The sequence below is a fragment of the Alexandromys fortis genome, unplaced genomic scaffold (genome assembly GCF_014885135.2).
Source record: "Alexandromys fortis isolate MF-2015 unplaced genomic scaffold, M_Fortis_MF-2015_v1.1 scaffold_253, whole genome shotgun sequence".
NCBI classification, from domain to species: domain Eukaryota; kingdom Metazoa; phylum Chordata; class Mammalia; order Rodentia; family Cricetidae; genus Alexandromys; species Alexandromys fortis.
In genome coordinates, this window is record NW_026068124.1 from 1,518,549 (window position 1) to 1,531,047 (window position 12,499).

Below are 12,499 nucleotides of genomic sequence, written 5' to 3' on the forward strand. Positions count from 1 at the left end.
AAAATGGCCATACAACATGCCCAAAATTTTGGGACAAAATGAAAGTAGTGTTAAGAGGAAAGTTTATAGCACTAAATGCCTACATAAAGAAGCTGGAAAAATACCACAGTAGTGAATTAACAGAACATTTGAAAACTTTAGAACATAAAGAAGCAAACCCACCCAAGAGAACTAGACGGCAGGAAATAATCAAATTGAGAGCTGAAATCAACAAAATAGAAACAAAGAAAACAATACAAAGAATCAATAAGACCAAGAGTTGGTTCTTCGAGAAAATCAACAAAATAGACAAACCTTTATCCAAACTAACCAAAAGGCAGAGAGAGAACAACCAAATTAACAAAATCAAAAATGAAAAGGGAGACGTAACATCAGACACAGAGGAAATACAGAGAATCATCAGTTCATATTTTGAAAACCTGTACTCCACAATACTGGTAAACTTAAAATGAACAACTTTCTGGATAAATATCACAACTTTCTGGATAAATATCACATATCAAAATTAAATCAAGACCAGAGGACTAAGATAAGGAGGGGGCAGAAGAAAAGGAGGAGGAGGAAGAATAAAAGGAAGATGCATAAGAAGAGTAGGAGGAGGAAGAAAAAGACGGGGAGGAAGAAGAAGGAAGATGAAGAAGGAGAATGAGGAGGAAGAACAAGCAGCAGCAGCAGGCTTATTGCAAACACACTGATAGTTACAATTGTGCTGGTCAGCTAGGCACACTGGAGAAGGCTGATCTTCCATTGCCCTTTTGTTTCTATGCCAGGTATGAATTGTGATGAGCAGCAGAAGGAAAGAATGACCTTGACGACTGAAGTCCATGCTTCCTGTTTCTTAGGTAAAGAGTTTTGTGATATCATTCTGGTATCATTCTAACATTTTTTAAATTATTAAACGTATTCAGCCTACTGATCAAATCTGAGTTCTTAGTATTATCTTATCTTTCCTCATCTATCATTTATTGTGTAGAGAACACTTGAACATATCTCTTCTAATAAGACAGATTTCAGTGAGTAAAGTCATCCCATCTTGGAGGGATGGGCCTTTTACAAATTTTCATACTCTTGAAAATAAAACCAAAGCCTAAGGCATTTACTTGGTTTTTGAATTTCTAATGTATTTTTAAAGCTGTTAAGTACTAATGATTTATTTATGCAGTTTATGTAAAGGAAACATTTAAAACATTAATTAAAAGGATAAATATTCTTGTTTAATTTTTGAAAAATCTGATTTTATTAAGTAGATAGGCACAATATACAGAATTTAAATTTAGAATTTAAGAAATAAAGTTAAATCAATGATGGTGATATCTTATTTAATATACTAATATGATATATTTCACTCTAGTGGTCAAAATATACACATATGTAATTTACTTATACTGATTACAAGTCTCTTTTTCTGACAATTCATTATTCTTAACTGGATCAAACTACATATAAAGAGGCTATTAAAATAGGAGCACTGTGAATCAAGAAGGGGTTATTGAAATGAAATAATACTGGTGGAGAGTCTGTCAAGCAGTATGGTGACTAGTGTCCAGAAATTACAGTCTTAACTCAGCACTAATTTAAAAGGTTAAACACAGGTTTCTTTTAGAAAAGTGATGGTGGTAGAGCCTTGTATGCAGTGCTGTGAAGCCAACCTGGTGTTTGTCATTCTGTGGGTCCTGATGTCTCCATAAATCTTGAAGCTATGTTAGTCACACATAGTATATTTAGCCTTGAGGAAGACTAGAGAGATTAGGAAATTTTGACATATCTCAATCCCTTATTGATTTTCTCTGAATGTTTAACCTGTATGTGTGCAAAGTTTAACAAAAACAATAGGACCCAAAGGTAAGGGAGCAAAGGCTACTGATACAGTGTGAGGGTAGAGATGTCAATCTAAAGTCCTGTTTTGCCAGAAAAATCTGAAGATATAATTGAAAAGTGCATGCTTTTGAGAAAAGGTTATGGAAAGTTATTCAGGAAGCAACAAATATCATAAACCTCAAATCATCATGATATTTATAGCAAATAAAAATGAGGGAATAAATCTTACACTGTTCATCTGCATGGTCCAAATAAATGATTTTCAATTTAGCTAAAAACAAGAGAAGCTAGAGGTTCATTTAAATTTCAGTAGCATGTAAAAATTAGATTTATTAAATCTTCAGGGTGTTTTAAAAATGTTCGCATCTGTCCCCTTGGGAGCATTCTGAGCCAATTTTTTTAAAATTTAGTCTAGAGGCTGGGTGGTGGTGGCATACATCATTAATTCCAGCACTCTGGAGGCAGAGAGACTATTGCATCTCTAAGATGGTACAGCAGAATTATAAAATCCAGAGGGAGTAGACATTGCCAGGGAAACAGTATCCTTTGGAATACAATGAAATACAGCAAGGTGTTCTACTAATGCCCTGCATCCAGTGCAGAGATTTGATTTTATTTTGTTAAATGCAAAGGAATTTTAATTTGTCAGAATATATATTATCAAAATACATTTTAATGAAATAGTCATTCATTATAACGCAGTACTGTTCTTTAAACCCCACACTATAGCTTTTCTTCATAGTTCATAATATTCACTGCTGGTTATTTAAATAGAAAATAAAATGTGAAAGAGCATAATAAACAGAACATATATTTCAATAAAAATCAAACAGTATCTAGAATTTCAATTAGGTTAACATTAATGATATTAAATATATTTGATTTGTTGTGAATGACTGCAGAGGGTCCCAGCTGTTATAATCAAATGACTGCATAATTCCAGGTGGGAAATTTGTATCCACTATCACAAATTAGGAGGTAAACATAGGCACTTTAATTTCTCCCCTTCCTATTTGGTCACCAAGGAAAATTCTAAGGGTGTTCCACTCTGCAATTCTAGGGCAGTCCAAATGAACCATATAAGTCATATGCCATATAACATATATGGCATGTGCCTTATTGCCTTTCCTTATATCCTCTTAGTGATGACTAACTAGTAGAGTGATGTCTACTGCATAGTGATTCCTGGAACACTCAGAATGCATTTTTGCATGATATTTCACTATTTTTCTGGTAAAGGGATAAGATTCTGTGATTGCCACTGATTACCTTTTATATGTCCAGAGCTAGAACCTCCTCCATGAAAGTGGAAGTGAGACACACACAGATGTCAGCACAGAGTTCTCTGGGGTGGGGGAAGCAGGGTGAGTTCATCAAGCCTCTATTCATCTCTTTCACATGGCTGATATAATAAAACTGTTTTTATACTAGCAAGAACTAGACAATTTCATCTCTGACTTACTATTTCTTTCATCTGAGTTTTTGCTGTGTTGGCTGCATTCTTAGTTGTCTGGTAGCAAGGCAGATTTAGCAATTTCAGGAAATCATTTGTCCTTTACATAAACTGGTGAATCATTTAGATATAAAGGTGTTATATATAGTACAAATATTGTTGGACATTCTTTCATGTTTAATGAATAATGAAATGATAAGCAAATTAATTATGATTTTCATTCACCAATAAAGCAACTTTTGAAAACATATTTCTGTCCTTTATTCATGCTTTCTATCTCAAAAGGGGTAGAGGAGACTGCATATAGACACTAAGGTATTATATTTTATGAATTATATAAAGTTTAAGGTACCAACTATTTCTTCTTATTTTATGAATTCTTCATTATGATATCTGAAAAGCCTGTGTAAGGGACAGACTATCATTTTGGTCCTTTCCTTAGAGGATGTTTTTCTTACTAATAATCATAAGGGAACTGAGGTAGTAGTAAAATAATGAAGACATGATGATGACTAGAAATTAAAGGGAGTTTGAGAGACAAATCTTTTGTAAACAAATTCAGCAGATAGGTTTAGGTATCAGGCAATTATTTATCTCCACTAAGGAATGGAGAAATAATTCGTCACATTCAAATCTAGCATGTGATAATCAGAAAAAAAAAACTGAAAGGTTGAAGGGATTTTGTGGTTGTAAATTCAGATGTCACTGACAAAAAAGAACTTTCTTCATATTTTTTTCACCCTGGTCTTACATGAGAGTTGGAAGCAGATTGTTGGCATATTTATTAGCAAAAAGTTTTACTGTCTCTTCAGATTTTTCATGAGAATTCTGGCTGGAAACAGCTTATTCATGACTGAGTTTGTTCTAGTTTGATTGACAGTTGTTAAGAGCTCCAATCTCCTCCTCTTTTACCTGTTTCTAAGTATGTATATTGTCACAGTGGAGGAAAAACTCTCAATTTCTAGGGAAATTGTCAAGACAAAATTTCAGTGCTCACCACTGATCAGCTAGAAACATTCTTGCTCTGGCAGAGTTCTTGGTACCTTCCTGCTCACTATTTTAGGAGAGTCAAAGCTACTAGTAATGAAATGTTTGATTGTAACCAGTAAAGATAATGTATCACTTGCTAGAAGAGCTTCCTTGTGGAACCCTTTCTGCAGTAGACATTCTGGGAGAAGTTTCTTTCTACACACTAAAAATAAAACATCAAACTTACAAGTCATTTCTTAAAGAAGCCATGCCTCTGCATTCTAGTACGCAGAGCCTACTGAAAAAATTGTGGCCACCAAGAATCTACCATTGACTCCCATTTTTGTGAATCTAGAAGTGCTGTTAAAGCTTTCTTAGGCTTTATGTGGATATACATTGTCCCATGTTAGATGCCAAAGTCATACCAAAGAGTTCCACAATGGCCTGGAATAGAGTATAGCAAATATTTATATATTTGGAGGTATGATCACAGTAAGGGTAAATATCTAGAGTCCTCCATGTGGGCTGGAAGATGGGAACTAAATGCAGAAGAAAAGAGGACCATACATCCTTTGCATCTATACTTACAGAACCTAAGACCATGCCCCCAAAGGGCTGGTATCTACAGCCTAAAGGAGTTCTCACATCACTCTTGTATAAATTAGCTTGGTCATGGTGTCTTCTCACAAAAATACAATATAACTAAGACACCTACCTTCTTGAATCAGATATATACAATAAAGTAAGTGGGTTTCCAGGCTCTTTCTGTCCCTGTTTTTTTTTTTTTTTTCTCTTGTTGAGTTGTGCAGGGCATAATGAGTAGAATTCTGAAGGGAACAACCCAATACCCTGATCAGGGAACTAGGTATTCCTGTTGGGGAATTACAAACTAAGAAGGACCTTGAGTCTCAAAAGAGAGAGTGTTTATATCCAAGCTACATGATAGAAACACAGGTTCTGTTATTTCTATCATTAAAATAGAAACTCACTCAACCTATATAAGGACAATGTAAGAAGGAAAGATGTTTACTTCTCCTGCTTGTACCTCATTAGCACACACATTCCTTCTTCAGGATCCTGCAGACTTGGTGAGACACATAGACTTGTCTGACTGAGCAACTAATAGATTATAGTACTTTGAGAAGATATGGTTGAACTACAATCTGTAAGTCATTCTAATGAATTGCATTTAAATTTCATAGAAATATTTACATGTTCTGTATTCATGATTTGTTTTCTATATATATATAATCGATAATATATATTTTATTCCGTCATTCCATAAGTTCTGTGACAATAGAGAACCCTGACTAATATTATTTCTAATGTATTATCTTATAATATTAGGTTATAAGAGTCTCAATGGAGAGAAATGATATATTGGATGCAAATGAGATTATTTTCCTTTGAGCAAATAAAGAGAACATTTAAGAGAAATTTTTAAATTGAAATCGTGTTGTATCCCTGGCATAGATATTTTAGTAGGTCTGAGCCAGTTTTTTATTGATAACTAACATCTCTTTATTATCATAAAATTAACCTCGTTAAAATATTGGAATGAAAGGGCCTGTGTGGTACAACAGCAGTCACATATTCAGGCAAAAAAAAAGGATAAATTATCTTTATCTTCATAAGATCCCCTAAAACTTAAATCTATATAAATCATGGGTTTAGGAGAGAGTAATGTTTTCTTTCTATTTTTGTCCCTGATCCTAAAAGAACCTTAAAGAAAGAGGATAAAGGGGTGGTTTAAAGACTTAGGAGTGGGGCTAGTGTTTAATCAGAGTAGATGCTCATCATGAATAGGAAAAGAATAATCAGAGATTTCTCAGAATGAGTAGCAATGTTTTCTGAATGCTTTGTTCAGTTAGTTCAGACAACCTTGAATTTGTAACAACTGGCTCTAGATGTTCTTTTGTAGTCAGTGACAGAGTTCATTGTTTAATGTGATCCTTTACTAATGTTTCTTCAGATCTGCTGTGACAAAAATGGCTATGAAGAATGACACTTCAGTGACCGAATTCATTCTCACAGGATTGACAGACCAACCTGAGCTCCAGCTACCCCTGTTCATCCTCTTTCTGGTGTACCACATAATCACTGTGGTGGGGAACTTGAGTTTAATGAGTCTCATTTCTCTAAATTCAAACCTGCAGACCCCCATGTACATTTTTCTCTTTAACTTATCCTTCATTGACTTATGTTATTCCTTTGTCTTTACTCCCAAAACACTAATGAGTTTTGTTTCAGAAAAGAACACCATCTCCTTTAGAGGATGCATGACTCAGCTGTTTTTCTTCGGCTTTTTTGCCCATTCTGAGTGCTATGTGTTGACAGCCATGGCCTATGATCGCTATGTAGCCATCTGTCAACCTCTGTTGTACATGGTCATCATGTCTCCTAGGACATGTTCCCTGATGATGTTTGGTTCATACTTCATGGGGTTAGCTGGTGCCCTTGTCCACACAGTGTTTATGGACAGGCTCAACTTTTGTGAATCTAACATCATCAACCACTACCTATGTGATATCTTTCCCCTCCTCCAGCTCTCCTGCAGTAACACCTATACCACTGAGCTTGTGAGTTCTGTTGTTATCAGCACAGAGATCATTGCATCTAGTGTTGTCATCTTAATGTCCTATGCTTTGATTCTTTTTAATATCACTCAGTTGTCATCAGGTAAAGGTTTGTATAAAGCCATGAGCACCTGTAGTTCTCACATAATCACTGTAGCCTTATTCTATGGATTTGGTATGCTCACACATATCAAAACATCATCTGATGAGTCTATGGATCAAGGGAAAATTCTCAGTGTATTTTGTACATTTTTGCTGCCACTGCTAAACCCTTTTATTTATAGTCTCAGGAATAAGGATGTCAAAGTTGCTCTAAAGAGATGTCTAAGGAGACTCACATTAAATAAACCACCCAGGCTGTCATAGTCCACATTCTCAATTTGAGTCTTTTTCTCCACTTGTTTTGCTCTTACCTTCTTAATAATATTCTAATGTCTTCCTTTCATTTTTGTTTTTCTATTCTGGCAAGGTTTCCAGTGTATCATTTCTTCTTGTTCCTTCACAAAAATTCTTTATTATTTTACATGGAGATAAAAAAATATTTTTGCAATACAGAAAACAGGTACCAAGTATTGGCCATTTCCTCTGGTGGGAATTACAATATCTTGGTATTGCATTAACTTGTGCAGTATCTTTCTACCTGTATGATTATCTTCCTTCTTGAATAATAAAACTTACAGTTAATCATTAAAAATATATTTTTGGCCTGGATACTTATTCTGAGTGTTGATCCAGCTTCATCTTTATACAAGGTAGATTCACAAGGTGACATATTTTGTATTATAAGAGAACTCTATTTACTTTTTATCTATGTACTCTATGACTAAGGAAAGCCAAGAAGATGATTGCTTTCTCATAAGTTTACTAGTGTTGATATTTTCAGAGAGAAATTTATAGAGAATTTCCAATTTAAGTTCTTTAAATACACTTGATATGTGATTCCCTTCTCTTTACTTTGAAAATCATTGATTAATAAAGGAACTGCTTTGGACATATAGCAGATTTATAAGGCAACAGAGCTAGTTGGGAAAACTAAAATGAATATTGGGAGAAAGGAGGCAGAGTCAGAGAAAAGCCATGGAGTTGCTGCTGGAGACAGACATGCTAAAAATTTGCTGGTAAGTCACAATCTTGTAGTGATGAACAGATTAATGGAGATGAGTTAAATTATGATATAAGATTTATCAAATAAGAAGGTAGAACTAATGGGCCAAGCAGCTATTTAAATAATATAGTTTCTGTGTGATTATTCTGGGGCTGAGACAATGAGCAGCTGGGAACCAACAGGCAGCCTCCTCACAACAAATTGCCACCAAAGTTTCCATCTATAACCCATGCAAAACCTTAGAGGGCTTGGAAAGGAATTCTAGACATTAAAAAAAAAAGCAAAGTTAATTTAGCCATATTTTTTTTTTGAATTGACTTTGCTTACAGGAGGCATGCTGTACCTCCTTTAAGAGAGTTTTTCTTGATACAGTGGTAGAAAATAAAAGCTGCACTGTTTTAAAATGCTGGCTTTCTTGGCCACACTGCCTTGGGACCTCTGGCTCTTTAATGAGGCCTGACATTTAAATGGGTTTGTGAGCAATGTACTACATCTTGCTTAATGGCAATATAGACCTGTAGTGCCTAAAACAGGGACAATGTGCATGGCTCATAGAGGTGGTGAACAGACTTCCACCATGTTGGACTGTGTAGTGCAAATAGGAAGGACCGTATATACTCTAATAATACCACACCTTAAGTGTTTAAGAAGTGCTTAGAATTTTAAGGAGCACTCCTGGACAGTTAGGAATTTCGGATTCACAATATTACATACTCAGACATAAAAGACCTCTAAATGGTTCACAGTGTTGGATAAATGTATGTAGGCTTAGGAGAGTGAAGAAAATAGTATAGAGAGTTACAAACAGTCATAAAGATAATAAAATAAATATGAAAAAGGAACTGAATAAAAAACAATTAAGCCAAGTAAAAATGAAATATGCACAGAGTCTGGATTATGTATAGTATTGTGTTTTCTTTGAATTTTTTGACTGTGAAGAGCTAGGTACAGAGAGACATTTCATTGTAATGGCTGCTAAGATAAACTAGCATATGTATTTTAAAGGTATCATGATTTCAAAGCATGGGTCTAAGGATATGTTGCTTTGGAAAAAAGGTTCTTTTTTACTTTCAACAGAGGATAAGAGCCTGTGGATTGCTGCCAGGTTAATGTGGTTTGATTGAATAAGAACCCCCAAAAGCTTACTGTGAATACTTCCAAAAATTACTTCATCTAACAAAAAAAGGAAGCAGTTTGGAGAGAACTATGCCCCAATTTCCTAAATGATTGTTTATAAGTGTTTGTTTACATTTAAAGAGGATATTCTATAGAGAATTGCATTGGTATGGATTTTGGTTTATTGAAACAAATTTAAGATTAATTTTGTTAGACTGTGTATATGTATATTTCTGATCTTGATTAAGTTATTGTGTACAGCTCATTTGAAAATGTAATATATAGTAATAATATAGTTTCCCTAAGTTATGATAAAAGATTAAGTAGATATAAATATTGTAAGTATAACTCTTGCTTAATACCCATTTTGTATATGTAATTTTACTTTGTTAAAGTGAAAAACCTTCCTTTTTATTTAAAGAGAGAAGGGGAGATTATGTGGGAGTCCCCTCTTTATGCTGTGAATATCAATGGTTAATAAAACTGCTTTGGGCATATAGCATATCTATAAACAACAGAGCTAGATGAAGAAAACTAAGCTGAATGTTGGGAGAAAGGAGGCAAAATCAGAGAAGCCATGGAGATGCCGCTGGAGGTAGATGTGCTGAAACTTTGCTGGTATGCCATGACCTTGTGGTTAATGCACAGATTAATGGAGATGGGATAAATTAAGATGTAAAAGTTATCAAATAAGAAGCTAGAGCTAATAGGCCAAGCAGTGATTTTAATACTATAGTTCCTGTGTGATAATTTGGGGGCTGAGACAATAAGCCGAGAGGAACCAACAAGTGGCTTTCTCCAACACACACTTGTGAATTACATTCAAAGAAAGAATAGTTGACCAATTTGTGGCCATGGTGAAGCTGTCACTGTTTCTAGCACTGCTTATTGTTTTTCAATATTTTTCTTATTTTGAATTTTGCACATCATCATTATAAAATGACATGTGTTTTCTCTGGAGTCTTGGTAAATTTTTCTAATTACTGAAGACTAAACTAGGCTATTTTGTATTCATTATTGTTAAATATCATTAACAATGACAGTGATTTTTGTGAAAGTTTGGTTTGTCACAAATACAACAAAATTTGTCACTGCATTTGAACTATTAATAGGAACTAATTACTTTTAATAAACACACATTAATGATATGTAATATCTAAAGTCATTATTCACTTTGTTATATAAAAATAATGATGTTTTCAAAGAAAAGTCTAATTACTTCTAGAAAAAAGAAACAATAGGTGATATTATAACCCAGTGATGGATTACTTGTATAAGCTCCTGTTTGATTCTTACCATATATGTACATACATATACTCACATACATTTATGTAAACATCTAAAACATATGTTCATATAAATGAGGTTATAGCACAAATATTTGGATAACTGGAATTTTTATTTAAATGTGCATATATTATTTTTCTTTTGCTTATTTCTAGGAACTGCTCCCCACAAATAATGCCAATCGAAATGAAACTCTCATCTACCTGGTAGTTTGTGCAATGTATAATGTTCTTACACACAGGGTTAATATAATTCTTCTTTTCATTTTTTTGTATTTGACTTTTTTAAGTTATATAGTTAGTAATATAAGTCCTAGTTTTAAACTCAATGTGTATTCAATAAAGAAACTTATGGAATAAAACAAATAGAATCTTGAATTGGCAGGGAGAGATTGCAGTTATTCAGAATGACTCTAATAGTAGGGGAGAACATTTGACCACATGTGCAGTCTGGGATGTGTATATATGCAGGTTTTGAGAGTGTTATGATGACCCAACAGTTCTAGTTTCACAACAAGGAATTGTTTGGGACCTGAAAGCTCACACTGGCCAAGACTTACATCATAAACACAGTGGCTGGGGAGAGATGAAATTCTGTGCAGAAAATGGCAGATCCCTGGGCTAAGTGGAAAGCAAGATTGACTCTTTACAGCTTTTATGATTTTATGTAGTGGTAGATAATTGCCTCAGACAACATAACTTCATCAATTGGCAACTTCATCCAGTTGGTGAATTTTTATACCAATTTTTCCCTACATAAGGCTTAGGAACAACATTTTAAGACTTTTGCATGGCTTTGACTTTGAGATGAAGTTCAACTGTACAAATGAATTAAGATGTGTAAATGTCTACCATTAGATGCTCAATGCATATTTCTGCAAAGCAGGAGGAACAATGACTACTAAATAGAAATAATTAAGCCTCATGTTGATTAATAAGCTGGAGTATAAAAAACATGTCTTAGATAATTTCTCTAATTGTTATCCTTATAGTAGATCAAAGCCAGAAAACAGATTTAGAAGTTTCCCTGTTTTTGAATCAACCATGTGTGCACCCAATTTCAATTCTGAACTTGAAAGTTAGTGTAATGCCTTCTTATTCGTTTCTTCTGTTGAGGGTTATCTTTAGAAATAATGGATTGTTTATCAGAATGAATGTCAGCATGCTTAGCCATGAGATCAGCAAGACATATACTTCATGCAAAAATATAGTTCACTAGAGAGGATATTTTTTAAATTAGTACCACTTCATCTCTTCTCTTCATGGAACTTAATGAAACACTAGATTTTACAAAGAAAAGTGATAGTTTATGAGAGGTAAATATTTCCAGAAAGAATCAGTTAATAACAATACTACAAACTCATACAAAAGCATAACTGAATAATAAAATCTGACATAACATATACCTATTACATGATATGATTGGGCACTTTAGGTATATTTTTGTTATGAAATTAATCTCTCTTTTTTATGTAAATTTTTTGTAGTCTCAATTGAGAAATGATATATTGCTTCAGTCTTAATGTTTCAACAACTGCTGTTTTCACTGTCCAACTTAAAGGTCAGCCAGAGAATTGCATGTTCTGGAGCTGAAAGTGGATTTCTAAATAATTCTCACATAGTGTGACCTCAGTAGTAGCTTTTTCTGCATGTCTTGTGAATGGTTAAAATAATCTGTGCCTACTGTGAAACACTGTGTTCTACTGTAAAGATATTAGTGTAATTCAGTGAATCCAAAGACTGAAATTGTAAAGAGAACTTGGAAGTAGAAATGCTGAGGTAATAGCTCTTCTCTTTTGGCCTTTTACTATTAATTCCTACTTTTGGAGAGTTGTGATCTATGATCTTGGAAATAAATCCAATGTTATAATGGTCTTCCTGTACACAATTCATTTGAAAGATCTTTCATTTTCTAAATATAAATTAGTTTTAATCTTTGAACAAAATTTTATATGTAAAGAAATGAACAAAAAAAACCCCAAAAAAACCCCAAAAAACCCCAAAATCCCAGTTTTATATTACTTAAGCCATCATGACCACAGAAATATGCAATAATGTGTTACTTTTTCTGTCAGAGCTATCTTTCTTCCAACTTTAGATATTTGCACCGTGAAACTGAGTAGTACCAAAAGTTCCCAAAGTAAGTCTCAAGCATATCTGGTTATTTAGATGATGT

The 12,499-nt window shown here is 33.9% G+C and overlaps 1 protein-coding gene across 1 annotated transcript; it reads left to right on the top strand.

The window, feature by feature from the left end:
* Nucleotides 1–6,225: 6,225 nt before the first annotated feature.
* LOC126490649 (olfactory receptor 143-like) lies at nt 6,226–7,182 on the top strand. The gene has a single exon (XM_050125718.1). It carries the CDS (start codon nt 6,229–6,231, stop codon nt 7,180–7,182), a length of 954 nt encoding a protein of 317 aa, XP_049981675.1. The 5' UTR covers nt 6,226–6,228.
* The last annotated feature ends 5,317 nt before the right edge of the window (nt 7,183–12,499 follow it).

Coding starts and splice junctions, on each gene's coding strand:
- LOC126490649 (XM_050125718.1), top strand. CDS start 6,229: ATGGCTATGAAGAATGACACTTCAGTGACCGAATTCATTCTCACAGGA.